The sequence below is a fragment of the Rhincodon typus genome, chromosome 16 (genome assembly GCF_021869965.1).
Source record: "Rhincodon typus isolate 14 chromosome 16, sRhiTyp1.1, whole genome shotgun sequence".
NCBI lineage: Eukaryota > Metazoa > Chordata > Chondrichthyes > Orectolobiformes > Rhincodontidae > Rhincodon > Rhincodon typus.
The window spans coordinates 53,648,515-53,667,946 of NC_063347.1; the positions used below are offsets into that span (position 1 = coordinate 53,648,515).

Genomic DNA, 19,432 nt, shown 5'->3' on the forward strand with positions numbered 1-19,432 from the left:
TCTCAGTTGCTCCCCAGTGCTGACGAGTAGGCTTGATACCCAGAGAAGTTAGAAAGTAAATTTATTTAAAAATTCAGTGCTCACTGAGGGAAAGCAAGGAGCAAGCACAGTCAGGAGATGAACATTAGCTTTAACAGGTAACTGGTTATGTTTGAAGTGTGCTCACTCAAGGACATTCAGGGTTCTTGTGCTATTTGACTTTGTGCAGCATCACAGATGTGTATAATCCTCGCTTTATTTACTCTGCGCTTAAAAACAGAAAATGGTGCAGGCCTGACAGCATCTGTGCAGAGAGAAACAGAGTTACCGTTTCAAATCCAATGTACCCTTTTCTTTGTTTTGGAATTCTGAGCCCTGAAGAAGTCATATCAGACTCAGTATTAACTTTGTTTCTCTCTCCACGAGTGCTGCTAGAACTGCTAAGTATCTTTAGCACTTCTCTGTTTTTATTTCAGAATTCCAATATCTGCATTATTTTTACTTTTAATTTACTAACTGTGCGTGCACACTTTCCAGCTGCTGGTAGTCAGAGGTGGGGACCCCTGTCTGACTTTTCCTGTCACCATTCTGGGAACTAAAACAAATCCTAGCACCCTAGTCACTGCCCGGACACATCTCAGCACAGAGTAAGAATTGAATCCACACCCATCTCAGTCCTTGAGGCCTAGTACTAAATCAAGCACTGTTCATTCTTTGTTTTACTTTATGTCTACCAACTTAAATGATTTTTGCTTATGCATTGCGCCCTTAATGCAACTGAAAAAGTTGTGTTGTGCTGAAGTGCCTCCATCATACCTCAAACAAGCATATCTCCATGATATTTAAGGTGAGTCATAAAAGAACCCTGGTCAACATAAGAGAAATCTTTTATGGAGGATTTTAGGGTACAGCTGATGGTTCTGTGTTAATTAAGAGATAATTGGGTGAACTCATTATGTAAAATATATACATATATGATACAGGAGGGATATTGTGACGCAGTGACGATGTCCCTACCTCTGAGCCAGAAGGCCTGGATTCAAGACCTACTAGACCAGAGGTTTGTCACAACATGTCCAAACAAGTTACTTAAAAATGTCTCTGTGGGAATCAAGCAATCAGTATGGTTGCAGTTTGTGGAGTGAGAGTAGAAATAAAACTCTGTTTGGGAAAATTATATGCATGGGCTCTGATAATCCATTATTTAACCTCTGATATTTAATGGTAGGTGTCTGGAATGCACTTCCTGAGAGTGCGGTAGAAGCAGATTCACTTCAAGACAGTATTGGATAATTACCTGAAGAGAAGAAAATTGCAGGGCGGTGGGCAAAAGATATGGGAGGGGGGTGAGCTGGGATGTTCTTGCCAAGAACTGTCACATATGCAATTCCTGAAACCACAATGAGCATTTGGTGCAAATACACCGGTCAGTGATTCAGAATGGATATTTCGGAAGAATCTCTCTATTCATCTCACGGGATGCTGACTAATTTAACTTTTTATTGTTTATATGAAATACACTATTTAGGCCAATAATATGATCTCTTCCTTCCTAATATAGCTGATGATGCTGATGCTGCTTCTGTTTTCTCTCTGATCCTGAAAATGTTGTTGAATACAATTCTGTTTCCACTTATCTATTGCCCTCATATGGTGCCTGCTAATTATCAATTGCCTTTCCAGATCTGTCTTCTCTCTTCGTCTGTGGACATTGTTATAACTGCACAAAGACCCCACAATCACTTGGATATATTTTGATGTTTCTCATTCAGCTTTTCCCTGTCTCACCCAGAGGATTCTTCATGTTTTAATTGACTAATTTAGAAAACCTGATGATCAGCTTTGAGTAGATTCATCACCAGGTCCTTGTGATATCAGGCAGCTTTATCACGTTCAGGTACTGAATTGGTGACTACAAGCCTTTCAGTTTAGTTTGGGGTATAGAATTAATGTATAAAACTGCTTGAATGAAATGCTGATGAGTACAGATCTATCAGTATATAATAGTACAGTAGTGTGCTGGTGGGCAAACAGTCTCTCACTAATAAACATTGATTAGGGTACAGTACTGATGAGTATAGCACTGAGATAGAGTACTGGTGGATAAACTAGGATATAGTACTTGTGTGTACAGACCTACTGCCATAACGCTACGTTGTGGCTCTTATGGATACAAAGCTGACACTGTGAACCCTTGGTGGTATCATACTGATGGATGTAGCTTTGTTAATGTTTAAGAATTTGGGGTGGGTGGACTCCAGTACTGGTAAGTACAGCTACATTTACACTGGAGTTCAGTAATTGTGTGTACAATTACTTATGTAGAGTATCCTGACTTGTCATTATAACAGTGGGAGAGTACTGGTGGGTACAAGGCTGTCACTGTACCATCGGGGTACAATATCTCTGAATACGTGCCTGTCTCTGCGTGACACTGAGGTACCGTACTAATGGTTACATTTTGATCACTATATTAACACTGAGTGACAGTAATTGTGCTACAGGTCTGTTCGTGTGCAATCTTGGATTACAGTACTGGTGGGGTCAGGTCTGTCACTAAAAAGTTGTCATTGTATCACTGGAGAGACATGTTGTTCTGTACTAGTGCCTCACTATACCAGTGAGGTAGAGTACTATTGATGGCAAGAACGATTTAATGGAGAACATTTGTAGTGTCACAAAAAGTATATTGACTTGTACGATAGTTCTATTTGTCCTGCAGGTCTCGTACTATGTAACTGCTGCAGGCTTCCCATAGCACGTTTTACATAGCTGGCTAAAACCTGGATATAAAACTGCTGGTACTTGCTAAAATTGACAGCTGAGACAAACATTTTAGTGCACTGTAAGTGTGCCTATGCATACATTGAACTGGAGGAATGTTGCACCTTTTAGTAGAAGTAGCAAAATGAGTTAAAAGTCTGATTCTATAAACTTTTTCATTGTCTTCTCTAGTATGTTTTAGACAAGTGTTAGAAATTCTTTACTGTGAATCACTGAGGATTTCCACAGCCCTTTTGTGAAGTATTGTCTTTGTTCTGTAGCTTCTTTAACAATGTTTGAAGCAAACTGTCACTTTGATAGAGCAACTGAAGTTTTGAATTTGATAGGTGTAACCTGTTTATTCCCAGAAGTGAATTTACAGGTGTCACTGAGAAAGTCAGGTCTTCTACTGGTGCTGTGAACCTACATTGTTCTGCACTGCTCTCCATGGCAACAGAACAAATGGGTGAAGTGCCCATTTTAAAGAACACAATTCTAATTGGTTAACTGTGTTAACACTGAAACGGGTGGGTGATTCTGATTTCTGTTCATGGTGTGTATTTCTGATATTGCATGTGTTTGCATTGCTACAGGGATGGAATGACTGGTGCCACACAGCAACCTGTGATATCAATTGCCCACGTACTGTGAAGGTAATTGAAACCCTGAGCAGAAAATGTGGCAGTTATCCGTGCCGCAGATATTTGTTATTGTGTCGGTACCAGTTTGCACAGTGTGTGTGAGGTACAGACCTGGCCATTGTAAAGTAGAAGAGCTCATTGTAGTGAGTATAAATCAGCTCACTCCTGCTGCCCATGGTACACAGCTTGACAAGCAGCAGACCGTTACTTACTGTTAATGAGGCTTGTATGAAGTGAAACTGCCCAGAACACTGGGGCTGTCTGTTTTCATTTTCCACCAGCTTGCTTTTCAAGAGTAGCTGTCAATCCCTAACGCTACTGCTGCTGTTGTAAGTTGGAAACCTTCTACATCACACATCTTTTCCAGTTGTCAGTTTTGGATGTAAGAGGAAGTAGAATTGATAGCAAAAAGGGAAGTTAAATCTCCATAATAAATGCATATTTCTCAAAGGCTCCCAACAAACCAGAATAGAAGGTTACCAGTAAAATATAAAACTGTCTTTTGGTTGGGATTATAGAATCAAATACACATTAATTCAATAAAATGCACGGATTGCACTGTGACTGCATTCAGGTCAATGTGGCTAGGGAAGATTGTTAGCGAAACCCTATCATCAGTGAATATGTTTGACTGCTGTGTGAAAAGACTTTATTCTGCTCTTCACCCCTGTTTATTTTTATCATTCTGCCCTTCCTACAGCACTCAGGAGATGAAGAGTCCAAAGGTGGAGCTGCAGGTTCCATCGGACATTCCCTTCCAAATGTTGGACAGCAACAGTGCACTGATTGCAGAGAAGATCAGCTTTAACCCTTGGAGTCTACGCTGCCATAAGCAGCAGCTGAGTCGCATGCGCTCAGAATCAAAGGATCGGAAACTCTACAGTATCCTTTACTCAGAACTGCTTGTAACGTAATGGGCTTAATGTAGCGACAGTGCTGCTTAACACCACCTCCAATTTATCCTGTTTATTTGATGCAGCCTAATGTAATTGTAGTACCTGACTACTTCTCAACATAAACATATAATACTTCTGCTTCTCAACATGAGTTAATGTAACTGCACCAGTCACCCATGCCAATAAAAACTTGTGCTTATACAGGGCTTTCTAATGTGGAATGACTTCAAAGATAGTTCCTTTGCAAGCGGAGACAAAGGATAAGTACTGGTGACTAAAATTTTATCAAAGTGATAGGCCTTAAAGGGAGGAGGAGAGAGATGGATGTGAGCATCATTTGGCAGAGCTACTATTCGTTGACCATCCCTAATTGCGCTGGAGAGGGTTGTGGTGAGCTACCTTCTTGAATTACTGCAGTCCTTGAGTTGTAGGGACACAGTGCTGTTTGGAAAGAAATTCTGTAATTTTGACATAGCAATAGTGAAGGAACAGTGACAGTGACTATGAGTGACATGAGGAGAAATTGCAGATGGAAGTGTTCCCATGTGCCTGCTACCTTTGTCCTGGATGGTAGAAGTTACGGCTTCGGAAGGTGCTGTCGAAGGAGCCTTGGTGAGTTGTCGCAGAGCGTCGTGTGAATACACACACTGCTGCCACTGTACTTCAGTGGTGGAGAGAGTCATTGTTGAAGATGGTGGACGTGGCACTAACGGAGCAAGCTGCTTTGTCCTGAATGGTGTCAACCTTCTTGAGTGTTGTTGGAACTGCACTCATCAAAGCAAGTTGAGAATATTCCATCAGGAAAAGCACAAATCAGCTAGTAGAATTTTAGATAAAGATACGGATAACTTATATGTGATGAGACGGAGACTGTCCACAGTAAATGAAGAACGTCCACTAATAGATAAAACAACTGAAGAACAGATGTTTAAAGAAACATTTAATGCAATACAGAATGAGTTTATAACCCTGAAAGGGAAAAGCCCCACTTCACAGGAGGAAAAAGAACCATAGACAACTAAAGAGATCAGGGATAGCATTAAACCAGAAGAAAGGGCTTACGAAATGCCAAAAACAAAGCACAGTCCCTGCCAAATGGAAAGGATACAAAGGATCACAAAGCTGGTTTACGAAAAGGGATAATGACAGGAAATTTGCAAGGGGCATCCAAATCAATAAAAAGAAATCTTGTATAATGGGAAAGCAGGTGGTCAGGAGCAATATTCATCCACTAGGGCAACTAGGGATGGGCAAGAAATGCTGGCCAGCCAGCAATGCCCACATCCCACAAATGAATGGGAAAAAATAACTAAAGACGTTTTCTTTATTCGTTAATGGTATGAGGGCATCGCTGACTAGGCAGCATTTATTGCCCATCCCTAATTGCCCAGAGGGCAATTCAGAGTCAATCACATTGCTGTGAGTCTGGAGTCACATGTAGGCCAGACCAGGTAAGGATGGCAGTTTCCCTCAATAAAGGACATTAGAGAACCAGATGGGTTTTTCCGACAATTGACAATGGATTCATGGTCATAGTTAGATTCTTATTCCAGATATTTTATTGAATTCAAATTACACCATCTGCCGCAGCAGATTTCAAACCCAGGTCCCCAGAATGTTATCTCAGTCTTTGGATTAACAGTCCAGCAATAATACCACAAGGCCTTCCCAAGCAATGAGTGTCCCTACAACTCAAGGACAGCAGCAATTCACTGAAAGTAGGGATAGTGTCAGTGACTGTGGGGAAATGGCTGACATGCTGAATGATTACAGAGATTACTGGAGAAACTCCGAGACTCTGTTGAGGAGTCGCTGGAATTGAAACATAAGCTCAGCTTTCTTCCCACAGACTTGCTGAGCTTCTCCAGCAATTTCTGTTTTGTTTCAGATCTCCAGCATCTGTAGTTCTTTGTTTTAATTATGAATAATTACTTTGCCTCAATATTTACAGTACAAAAGGAGGATAGCTTGCTGAAGTCCTGAGGAAATTAATAGTGGATCGGGACAGGGACTGAATGAAGTTAACTTAAGTAAACAACAATGAGGAAATTAATGGAACTAAAGAATGACTAATTCCCAGAATCCAAAAGTTTCCATTCAAGGGTTTTAAAGAAAGAAGAAGAGCACATTTGTAGGTGCCCTGACCATAATCTCTCGGAGTTCCCCCAGTACAGGTGTCATCCCTCTGGACTAGAAAATTCCACTATTTAAGTCAGGCAGAAGGAAAACCAGGGAACTGCAGACCAGTTAGCCTAACATCTGTGGTAGAGAAATTGTTGGAGTCTGTAATCAAGGATGGGGTACCTGATAATTGAATATTTTTAATATGGACTTCCAGAAGGCATTTGATAAAAGTCACACGGAGGCTGTCAACTAAGGTAGAGGTCCCTGGGATTGAAGGCATATTACTAACATGGCTGGGAAATTGGTTGAGTTGCAGGTGACAGAAATAGAGATAATGGGTAGGATTGGCTAGATGTGACCGGTGGTGTCCCACAAGGATTTGTTGGGGCCTCAGTCATTCACATTATTTATTAACGACTTGGATAATGGCATAGAAAATCTTATATCCAAATTTGCTGATGCTACATAGTTAGGCAGCATTGTAGACCATGTAGATAATAGCATAAAATTACAAGAGAGTAATGATGGACTAGGTGAATAGGCTAAATTGTGGCAGATGCAGTTCAACGTAAGCAAATGTGAAGTTATCCATTTTGGACTGAAAAAGGATAGATCAAGATACTTTCTAGATGTTGTAAAGTTAAATACAATGATCTCCGAAGTAACTTGGGGGTTCAGGTGCATAAATGTTTAAAATACCATGAAAAGCTACAGAAGATAATCAAGAAAGGTAATGGAATGCTAGCCTCTATTGCTAGAGGACTGGAGTACAAAGGTGCAGAAGTTGTGCTTAGAGCCCAGTTGGAATACTGTGAGATTACCTGGGCACCACACCTCCGGAAGGATATTTTGGCCTTAAAGGACTCCAATGTCTGTTTAGAAAATGATACTTGAACTTCAGGGATTAAGTTTTGAGGAAAGATTAAACAAATTAGGCAGGTTTTCTCTAGAATTTAAACAGTTAAGGAATCTTCAAGGAATTAACAGGAAAAAACAGGGCCAATAAAGATAAACTATTACCACTGGTTGGAGATTCTATAACTAGGGGGCATATCTAAACATTGGGGCCAGACCGTTCAGAATTTCAGCACGGAAAGGGTGGTAGGTGTTTGGAACAGTCTTACACAAGTGGCAGTTTATATTAGATCCCTTGTTAAATTTAAATCTGAGAGAGTTTTTTTTTGTTAAGGGATATGAGCTAAAAGCAGGTATATGGAGTTTGGCCACAGGTCAGCCATGATCTCATTGAATGGTGGAACAGACTTGAGGGGCCAAATGGCCTACTCCTGTTTCTGTGTACTGTGAACAGGTTGACGTTAAATAATCTACCCAGAAGAACTCATGCAGAGATGACCTGGAGCTGAGATGATTGACCTCCAACAAATAGTCATTTTCCTTCTGATACGTGTGACACCACCTCACAGAGAAATTTCTAATTGTTCCCATGGTCTGCAGTTTTGCTGGGGCTCCTTGATGCCATACCTGTGCCAAGACTACCATGAGGTTAAGGGCATTTACTTTTATCTCACCACTTTTCTTTAGTTCTTGTCCACAAACCTGTAATGAGGTTGACAGCTGTGAGGTCCTGGTGGAGCCCAAACTGAGCAAAAGGGAGATGGCTATGCCTTTGCAAGTGCCGCTTCAGGGCACTGTCTGACACTTTCCATCACATTACTGATCATTGAGAATAGACTGATGGGGAGGTAATTGGCTGAGGAAGGGTCACCAGACCCAAAACATTAACTCTGATTTTTCTTCACAGATGCTGCCAGACCTGCTGAGCTTTTTCAGCAGCTTTGTTTTTATAGTTGTTTGGGTTGGATATGCCCTGCTCTTTTTTATATAGGGCATACCTGGGCAAGTTGACACGTTGTTGTGTAGATTGCCAATTCCGAAGCTGTATTAGATCAGTTTGACTAGGGATGCAGGACCACAGGTCTTCAGTACTGTTGCTGGAATGTTGTCAGGGCCCATAGCCATTGGAGTATCCAGGGTTTTTAACCATTTCTTGACATCCAGTAGAGTGAATTGAATTGGCTGAAGACATCTGTGATGCCGGGGACCTCAGGAGGAGGCTGAGTTGGATCACTTCCACTCGGCACTTCTGGTTGAAGATTCTTGCAGCTGCTTTATCCTTAATTTTGCATTAATGTGCCGGTGCTCATCACCCAACATTGAGGATAGGGAATTTTATGAAGCCTCCATATGCTGTGGAGCAAGTTGTTAATTGTTCACCACCGTTTACAACTTAATGTAATAGGACTGCAGATCTTAACTCTGATCCATTGGTTGTGGCATTGCTTAGTTCTGTCTGTTGCATGCTGCTGCAGCTGTTTGAGATATAAATAGTTCTGTGTTGTAGCTTCACCAGGGTGAGACCTCATTTTTAGGTATGTCTGGTCCTGCTGCTGGCATGCCTCTCTCCACCCTTCATTGAATCAAGGATGATCTGTCAGCTTGATGGTGATGATAGAGTGGGCAATATGCTTTGGATTACAGGTTGTTGTTGAATGCACTTCTGCTGCACAGCACCTCATGGACTCCCAGTTTTGAGTTGTTAGATCTGTTTGAAGTCTGACCCATTTAACATTGTGGTAGAGCCAAATAACAAAATGGATTACACGCCCCATGACATTACTATTGTCTGCCCAAAAAGAGGGAGGGGATTCTGAAAGTGAGACAAAGGGAGCAGAAGACATTACCTATGGTCGACTAAAGGCAAGGGGAGATTTGCAAAACGTTAAAATCAGAGGAACAGAACATTTAAGTGACTGGACTATAGATTCTTGCGTTTATGCCCCGAAATAGGTCAGGTTGGGGTCATGAAGGGGCCAGAAGCCGACTGAGTGCGGCATAGGATGTGGACTGCAGGGTTTTGGATGAGTTGAATATTGTGGAGGATGGAAGGTTAAATAGGAGATTATCACCTCCTGGGACTGTGCCTGGGATTGGTGTTTCAGCAGGACATGAGCTGAGAGGTAAGGGGCAATGGCTTGTGATTTCTTGTATGCATAAAGCTATTGTATGCAACAATGGATCAGTCTCGGTTTCAAGATCTTATAGTGACCTAACGTGCACAGACATTTCAAAGAGAAATTTCTAAAATTTTACTTCATCTATGAAGAAGAACTTCCTGATTTTATTCCTGAATAGCAGAGAAACATTATTCTGATTTGAGTATGAAGTGTGTATGATGTTATTGAATTGGCTGTGTTAGGCATGATAATTTAGTTTCTCATTGTTAGTGGATGAAGACAGTTTTCTCTCAATTGATCTAGAAGGGACACTTACCAGTGTGTCTTTCATGATGGAAGAGGGGTGGTATTTCAGCATGGTTTGCTTGAATACTTCACTTAAGCTGCTTTTCTGACGGGTTCCTTCTATTATGGGACGGATTGCAATGCCACTAACAGTAATGTGTAATTATTGGAACTGATTGCCTCTTGATAATTTTCTTAAATTTGCAGCACATTTTGTAATGCAACGTTCTGTGTTGTATTTTGAATTTCTACTTTCTATGCCCATAAGGAAACATCTTGATATCAGACGATGGAAAGTTATTAGTCCAGTGACTAATCTCTGGGCACATCCCTGAACACTATGAGCAATTTAGCATGGCCAATCCACCTAGTCTGCACATCTTTGGACTGTGGGAGGAAACTGGAGCACCCAGAGGAAACCCACGCAGACATGGGGAGAATGTGCAAACTCCACACAGACAGTTCCCCGAGACTAGAGGAGAGGTAAGAAGCCATGGTACGGGGGAGCGGGGGCAGCAGGAGTTGCAGAGTGAGATTCATCCAGCAACAGATTGCTGATTGGTTTCTCCAAATGTAACCAGTTGTAGATGTCGAAAGTCATTAGCCCAGTGACAACTTGCTGATTATCATCTGGACAGGTCAACAGCTTTAGTGTTTATAAATAAGGCAGGTGAAGCCACTGGACTACTGAAGGAGTGGGTTTTGCATCTTCATCTTCCTGGAACACGAAGAAAGCCACTTATTCTCTATCACCAGTTGCTGTAAGCAATTGCCTTTAACCAGTAACTAAAAGATTTAATAATGAATGCACTTATCACCCTGTGGTTCTTGTGAGAGGTGAAAGAATCTGTAGAAGGAGATCGGAAAAGAGAATATCTTGTGAAGCAGAGGGAAGATCTCATCGTTTCTGTGGACTGGTGCTAAGAAAGTTCAGTGGTTGGCACTGCTGCCTCACAGCACCAGGGACCTGCGTTGGATTCCACCCTCGGGTGACTGTCTGTGTGGAGTTTGCACGTTTTCCCCGTGTCTGTATGGGTTTCCTCCGGGTGCTCCGGTTTCCTCCCACAGTCCAAAGATGTGCAGGCTAGGTGGATTGGCTGTGCTAAATTGCCCGTAGTGTTCAAGGATGTTTAGATTAGGTGGGTCTGGGTGGGGTGCTCTGAGGGTCAGTGTGGACTTGTTGGGCCGAAGGGCCTGTTTCCATACTGTAGGGATTCTATGAACTATGTTTCCCAGTGTTTTTCTCCTCCGCCCTTGACATCAGCATTTTTTGTTTGTGTGTGTATGGGTTTTAAAAATGGGGTTAGTGTTTAAACCATTGATTGTTGACGCTTCTGTCTACCTTTGGTTAGAACTTACTTATTTACAGTAAACAGTAGTTCTTGTCACATACGGAAAACTTGTCAATATTTTCTGTTTACCTGATTCCATCAGACAGATAGATTAACAATTTTTGCACACTTTAATGACTTAATCAAAGTTTGCATCGACCCTGAGTGTAGTGGGGCTTGAGAATCAGCGCACGTTACCAAGTGGGCTATATAACTGAAGAATCATAATCAACTGAAAACCTTGACTCTTATTTCTCTGTCCTCATGCTACTAGACCTGCTGAGTATTTCCAGTCTCCAGGATCCGCAATGTTTGCTTTTAGTAAATGTTGGGTAAGATTTTCTTGCTCACAGCCTGTATCTACAAACTTCCCAGATGTCAGTGTCCTTAAATAGAGCGAATGTTATTTGTATACAACGCATCAACCAGTGTCTGAGAAGTAACAGGGTAACATTTCTTGTGTGTATACTGATGTGTTTCACGCTTGAAGTGTCACATGCTGCTTTTTCACAGATACAGGCTGACTAGGCATGTCCAATATTTTCTGTTTGTTTTTCCTGGCATAGACAGTTGTTCCTTTTATATTTTTTCAGTTTTCTTGAGAAGCTGCCTTGTGCATTATTTTCCTTCATCATATTGCTGATTGAAATTAAAAATAAGAAGCTTCCACAAGCAATTGATGATGAATGGTCAACATCGCAACATGTAGAGAAGTAACTATAGAACTGTCCTTAGGCAGACCATCTCTATGTATATGCTATGTCTGGAAGTATTCATTAATTCACATGCCTATCTACAAACACATTTAATCTTGAAGCTTTGATCTTCATAATGTTTAATTGAAAACAGTTAGCTGTTCTGTAATGATACACAATACATTTAATGCTGCATGTTTATAATGTGCAGTATGAAAGAGTTGCCACAGATTCCCTTTGTAGTTAATAATTTTCCCAGTGATACTGGTAACAATTTTTTATAACTTCTTTGAACCTTCCTCCATTTTAAGATCATCTTTCTCAGATACTTCTTGACCCAGACTTGTCCCCCTGGGATTTTCTGCTCCTCCTTCACACAATCTCAGATTCCTTATCTTTCTGGTGCTGTCTGATTCAATTAAACATTATGAAGATCAAAGCCTCAAGATTAGATGTGTTGGTCTTGGGTATAGCGAATTGCAGACTGTGTGAATATGATTTATTATGGCAAAGTCCTTGTCTGGACCCTGTATAGTTTATTCTTAGCAGATGATGCCTTTATTAATGTAAATAGAAGAGGTGCAAGGTGCAGTTCTGTGACTGCAACCAGGATATGCAGAAAATAGTTTGAAAATAAGCAATTTAGTTTTTCCTTGTTTATGATAAATCTGCTCTGTCAGTATGTCTGGGAGTATTGTGCATTGGTCCCGAAGGGGTAACCTACATGAAGTTTATTTTTGTACATACACTCCTGGCTGTCATCCAACTAGCAGAAGCATTTGTGCTCCTAATTTACTTTATAATTACAAGTGTGGAGTCATCAGTTTCTAAGTTGTTGCTTTGCTTCTGGCAAGCAGTGACTAAATTAAGGTTAGGGTTAGGGTTAGTCCCGACTTCTGGTAGTTGTGTTTTGAAGTTACTGATTGCAACCCATTGTTTTTCCATTGTTGAGCTGTGGGTGGAGCAACTGTAGATTTCATAAAGTGGAGAAAACAGTATCTTTCGCTGTCTGATAGAAGGCCTGCTTAAAAGCTACATGCCAGAAATTCTCAGTGCAAAAAATAAGAATTGTTGTGGCTTTTAAGTATGGGAAAGACAAAGCCAGTCTGGGACTAAACACTGGTTTTATTCATATAGTAAAATGTGCCAAAGTGCTTCACAGGAGCATTATCAGACTAAAATTGAAAGTGAGCCGCATAGAGAATTTAGAACAGGTAACGAAAAGCTTGGTCAAAAATATAGGTTTGGAGAATGTCTTAAAGGAAGAGAGAGCTGAAGAAGCAGTGAGATTAAATGAGGGAAATTTACGTTTGGTTCCTAAGCAGTTGAAGGATTTAAAATTGATGTGGAAGTGGTATTGGATAAGGTATTTGTACTTATGTTTGGAAAGGCACTGGATGAGATGCATCCAAGGATATAGAAGGAAGTGAGGATGGAAATAATAGGCCCTTCCCTCCCATAATATAGTCTAGTCTTCCCAATCAGACTCTGCAGTGCTAGCTTTACAACATTACACATTGTCAGGGCTGTGTGTATCTGATACTTACAGGGTGATTGCAGTGGAAGAATTCTACTTAGGATAGGGTCCAAATATTCCCCTCATGCTACAGGTTGCAAGGACTCCGATCAGTGAGCAAATGTTTAGAAACCCTTTGGCATTACACAGGCCCTCATGAATACACTAAAGTAATTATCCCTCCATCTGTCATTTCTCGTCCTTCATGTTAGTCTATGCCCTTGCGTTTTCTTTTTCTTTTTCCCTCTTGCCAGTAGGACAGTTGAAAATAATTGATCAGTGTTATAAAGCCACTTCTACAATCAAGATTGCAAAAGTATATTTGAGCTGACCATCCCCATGATATCATTTTTACAAGCATTAATAAGAATCTTGGTACTAGGCCATACAACCAGAAAAAACTGTTTGGTTTTGATCTGTGCTAAGTTATCCATTTTTGGCCTTATTAGCCCTGGATCGAAACATTTGATGTAAAAATTCTCCAGATTTCTGCCTCTGACCATTACAGAGTGAATCCTCTTGGTAAAGAGGAAAACATGGATGTAAGTGAAATAGGAATCAGCCTGACTGTAAAGTCAAACATCTGCATCACTTCTCACTATCAAGACTCGAATATATAGAAAGACCACTTAAGACAGCTGAAGTAATGGCTGGATACCAGCATGAGGTAGTGTATTTGAGAGAGGATGGGAGGCAGTGACAAAGAAAGCGAAAATATTTGTAAGGGAATGCCTTTTAAACTGTTAAAATGTGATCAGAGCTTATTGGTCATTGTTTGATATAGTAATTCTTATTGCATACACAGATATCAAAAATGATATTTTCTCTCGAGTGGAATTTGTGATGAAGAGAGTTTAGTTTGAAAGTCTCTTGCATAATCAGAGTATCTAAGGAGCTAATGGGCCATTTAGTTTTGGACAAACTATTCCAGTTTCTTCTTGTGGCATGTAGGTCTAAGAGGAACTCTGTGATATTGCTGGAATGACTTGAGGATGGACTGAATAATGTTATTGAGTACAAAATCAGAGCTCACTTTAAGGCAGAGGAGCAGAGACCTACTGATAAGAAACCTTTTGAGAGAATCCCCTTTCAATTGAAATAGTTTTCTTAAAAAAAATTATGGGATGTAGGCATCACTGACAACACTGGCATTTATTACCCCTTATTGCCTTTTAGTTGGTGATGGTGAGCTTCCTCCTTGAATACGACAGAGTGGTTTGCTCAGCCGTTTCAGCGGGAAGTTACAAAACCTCCACATTGCTGTGGGTCTGGATTCACTTATAGTCCAGAGTGGGTAAGAATAGCACAGTTCCTTCCCTTAAGGAGTTAGTGAACTAAGCTGAGTTTTTAATGACAACATCATTGATAATACTAGATTTATATTCCAGATTTATTTAATTGAATTTCCCCAGCTGGTGTTGGAGGGATTTTGTCCTGTCTCCTAATCAGCAGTGCAGGTCCTTAGGTGATTAGGGTCCACTAACATAACCACTATGCACACTGTGCCTGTTATGTTAGGATAATACTCGGTGGTTTTGGATACAAAAGTATAGGCATTCCTTAACAAAGCTCTTCAAAGAGTTTCTGCTCCTGGAGAATGTGGTTCATCATTTTGGCTACCCTTGTATTCTGGACCTGAAGATGGGGACCAGGCAGCATGGGGATGATGCATCTGAGGAAAAGGCAGCACGACAGATAAAAAAATGCCAGCTGAGTACCTCCGGAGCACTGGGTGTGCGAGTGTGCGGAATGCAAGTAAGTGACTAATTTAACATCATAAAAAATAGCCTACCATTCAGTTTGACATCAATTATTTTGTTTATCTGCTGCTGAAAGAAGCTTAACTTTCCCATCATGGAGTTCAAACTGTTTTAAAAACAAACTGTTGAATAGGTAAGAAATGAGTGTGCAATGCATGAAGTACCAGGTACTTGTTGAAGAAGTGGGATAGTGGGGAAGAAGGAAAGCTGAGGTGACACAGTTTGGTGTTCGCATGACAAGGGTTTCTAATTTACATTAAATGATGGGTTTCTAATTTACATTAAATGATAGGTTAAATGATCAGTTAAGCGCAAACTTCATTTGCAGGCAGGCAGGTGGGTGGTATTAATAGGTGAATATGTGCTGTGTTCCAGTATGGAATACTCCAGCTGTTATACAATTTAATAGAGCTATAGTAAAATCTCTCTTTAAATTCTAGCCCTTTTGTTATTAAGGCCAACTTTGATTAAATCTTTTTGATTTTCTTTCTTGAAAACTAGAAGTGAAATTCTCCTGGTGTCTCAAACAATGTCTATCCATTGACCTGTACCACTTTGCTCCAGAGGACAATGATGTGATTAAAAATTGATTTGTGATCCGGTACTGGCAATTGTGACTGCAAGCGAGGCAGGTACACGGGCTCAGGCAGTTACAAATGAGGAGCCTCGGCCGCTGCAGTTGTCCAACAGTTACAAGGTTCTTGCAAGATGTACAGCATATAATGAGGACAGTAGGGAGGATGAGAGAACTGACCATGGTACCTTGGAAACATTTAAACAGGGGAAGGAAATAGAATTGTACTTCTGGTAGGGGACAGTATAATTAGGATTGATACTCTTCCCTGTGGGCATGAGCACAAAGTTCCAAAGACTGTCTTGCCTGCCCCATTGCCAGGATTAAGGACATCTCCTCAGAACTAGAGAAGTTGGAAGGGGAGGGGAGGGATCTAGTTGTTGTGATCCATATTGATACCAGCAACATTGCCCAGACGAAGAACAAGGATCTGGTGAAAGATTTTGACCAGTTAGGAGCTAACTTAGAAAGGCAGACCTCCATGTTAATAATCTCCGGATTACTACCTGACCAACAGGCAAACTGGCATTGGGAAAATAAAGACCAAGGAGTGAAATGCAGGATTTAGAAATTGGCATGGGTGGAATTGATTTTAGTTCGTGGGTCACTGGCACCAGTACTGAGTTAGAGAGGAGCTGTTCCAGTGGGATTCACTTGAACTGTGCTGGGACCATCTGGAGCTGTACAGAGGGCTTTAGAGTACTTTGGATATGGGGCTGCAGTGATGAAGGGTTTGGGAGAGGGACTATGTAGGCTTACAAACCAAGAGGATATGGCAGCATTACAGTACAGCTAACAATATGCATAGTTGATGAGACATAATGTAATAGAAAAGCAGAAGTAAATAGGGTCAAAAATAGGGATAAAGAATGAAAGGGATGAATAATGAAAAGGCAGAATTAATAGCTTTTTAGTTGAAAATATGTAGTATTTGCAACAAAGCAAAGAATTAATGGCACAAAAATGGGTTAATGGGTAGCCATTATGTAGACATGATTACAAGGAGATGAAAACTGGGAACTAAATATTCAGGGATACCTGACATTTTTTAAAGGACAGACAGGGAAGAAAGGATGGTGGGGTAGCATTGTTAGTACAGGATGGAAAAAGTACGAAAATAAGATATTACCTTGGATCAGAAGATGTAGAATCCATTTGAGTGGAGATAACAAATATAAAGGGAAGAAGACACTGGAATGAGTAGCCCATAGGCCCCTAACAGTAGCTATGTGGTGGGACAGAGAATAAACCAAGAGGTATTGAGAGCGTGCACAAACGGCAGAACATTAATCATGGTGACTTTAATCTTAAATAGATTAAAGTATTCTGATTGGAAGAATTCTTAAAGTATATCCGGGACAGTGTCCAAAGACAATATGTTGTGGATCCAACTAGGGATCAAGCTATTTTGGATCTGGTGATGTCAAGTGAGGGAAGTAAAATAAATGATGTCAGAGTAAAAGATCCTCTAGGACAAAGTGAGCATAACTCGGTAGAATTTAGTATTCAGTTTGAGTGGGAAAAACGTGGGTTGGAAATAACTTAAATCAGGATAATTACAAGGAAATAAGGGTCAAGCTAGTTAGAGTAGACTGGGAATGGAGTTTAGTAGTGAAGAAGGTTAAGGAATAATGGCGATATTTAAGAAAATAAGCTGTGGCTCACAGCAAAGATATATCCCAGTGAGGAAGGAGGATTCCATGAAGAGGATAAGCAATTCCTGGTTAACCAAGGAAGTTAAGGAAGCATCAGATTGAAAGAAAAGACATACAATGTGGCAAATATTAGGGGTAAGTTAGAGGATTGGGAAGTTTTAAAAATCAACAAAAGACAACCACAAAAATAATAAAGAGGGTGAAGATAAACTTTGAGGGTAAACTTAAAAGTAATATCAAGATAGACAGCAAGAGCTTCTTTTAAATGTACATTTTTTTTAAAAAAGGCCAAAGTTAACATAAGCGCATTAGAGAATGAGGCAGGGAAAATAACAATGGGGAACCAGAAAATGGCAGCAGAGTTGGATAAATATTTTGCATCAGTCTTCAGAGTTGAAGACCTGATTAGCATTCCAAAATTGCTAAATATTCAACGGGAATAGGAGGAGAGGAAATAAATACAATCACTATCACTAGAGAAAAGGTACTAGGGAATGAATGGGGCTAAAGACCAATAAGTGCCCTTGATCTGATAGGATGCATCGTAGAATATTAAAAGAAATAGCTACAAAGATAGTGGATGCACTGGTCGTAATGTTACAAGAACATTTAGATTCTGGAAAATACCCAGATGATTGGAAAACTGTAAAATGTAGCACTCTTATTCAAAAAGGGAGGGAAACAAAAGCATGTAACTATAGGCCAGGTCGCTAAACATCTGTTATTGGTAAAATGTTGGAGTCTATTAGAAAGGGTCCTCTATCATACACACACCATGGTCTTTCAAACACACGCTCCCTCGCACTCACTCAGACTCTCTCTTACATGCACACGCAGCACCCACACACACCTCACACGCAACACAACACCCACACACACCCTACACACACGTGAATCTATGGGGAGAATTTGTATTTGCTGACACATTCTATTTTGTTCAAAAGGCACACAATTTATAGACAGTCAATGTGGCATTTTATAAATTCATACTTTAGAAATAAAACCAGTCTGACTCCAAACCAAAACACAAACAAATTCTAAACAAGGTCTCACACCTAACATGCATTGTCTGACCTAAAATGTCACCTCTCCTTTACACTGATAAAACCTTTTGTTCTCTCAGGACAGTGACTTCAAAGGAATTTGGGAATTTATATATACATATTAATCAATTAAAACCTTCTAACTGATTAAAGATTTAACAGCATCTTAGGTTTGTTTAGTATACCCTCCTCAGTGGTGTGACCCTTTCATCTTTTACTTATAAATTCTGGGTCTGATACTACCTCTCTCACTTACACCTGAAAAAGGAGTGAGGCTGTGAAAGTTTGTGTTTTCAAATAAACCTGTTGGACTATAACCTGATGTTGTGTGATTTCTGACTTTGCCAACCCCAGTCCAACACCGGCACCTCCACATCATAAAGGATGTAATAGCAAAGCATAAAGAAATACATAATATGATCAAATAGAGTCAGCATCTTTTCTTGAAGGGGAAATCATTCCTGACAAATATACTAAATTCTTTGAGGAGGCAACAAGCACAATAGATAAAGGGGAAACGGTGAATGTAATATATTTTGAAGTTTTGCAAGGCATTTGACAAGATACCACATGTTAAGCTGCTTAATAAGGAAAGAGTCCATGATGTTAGAGGTATTATGTTACATATAGATAGAAGATTGGCTAACTAATAAGACAAGGCGTTAGATGGCAACCTGTAACTAATGGAGGTGCACAGGGATCACTACTGTTGCCACATTTATTTACAACATATATTGATGACTTGGATGACGGAAGTGAATGCACTATTACAAAGTTTGTGGATGACATAAAGAGTCTGCAAAGGGTTATAGACAGGTTAAATGAGTGGGCAAAAACTTGATAAATGGAATATAAATGGGAAATGAGCTTCAGGAAGAATAGAGGAGCTGAATATTATTTAAATTGGAAAAGACTGCAAAAAGCTACAGCTTGGAGGATTTGTGAATTCTGGTACATAAATCACAAAATACTAGCATTCAAGCTTAACAAGTATGAGGGAAGGTAAGTGGAATGTTGGCCTTTGTTTCAAATGGAGTGGAGGGAAGTTTTACTAAAACTATACACGGTACAAGTCAGACCACAGCTGGAATACTGAGAGTGGTTTTGGTGCCCTTATCTAAAGAAAATATTTGGGCATAGGACACGGTCTAGAGAAGGTTCACTAGGTTGATCCCCAGATATGGAGGTAATATCA

At 40.3% G+C, this 19,432-nt stretch overlaps 1 protein-coding gene across 2 annotated transcripts in view; it reads left to right on the top strand.

The window, feature by feature from the left end:
* The window catches only part of ip6k1 (inositol hexakisphosphate kinase 1), a 71,292-nt gene that overhangs the window by 44,097 nt on the left and 7,763 nt on the right, over positions 1-19,432 (top strand). Inside the window, exons 2-4 of one of the 2 annotated variants that reach the window (XM_048606358.1) lie at positions 3,336-3,395; positions 4,084-4,265; positions 14,785-14,960. In XM_048606358.1, the coding sequence (XP_048462315.1) occupies positions 4,094-4,265; positions 14,785-14,960 (348 nt within the window). In that variant the 5' untranslated portion in view covers positions 3,336-3,395; positions 4,084-4,093. The remainder of the gene's footprint in view (positions 1-3,335; positions 3,396-4,083; positions 4,266-14,784; positions 14,961-19,432) is intronic. The other variant, XM_048606357.1, reaches the window with a different exon arrangement.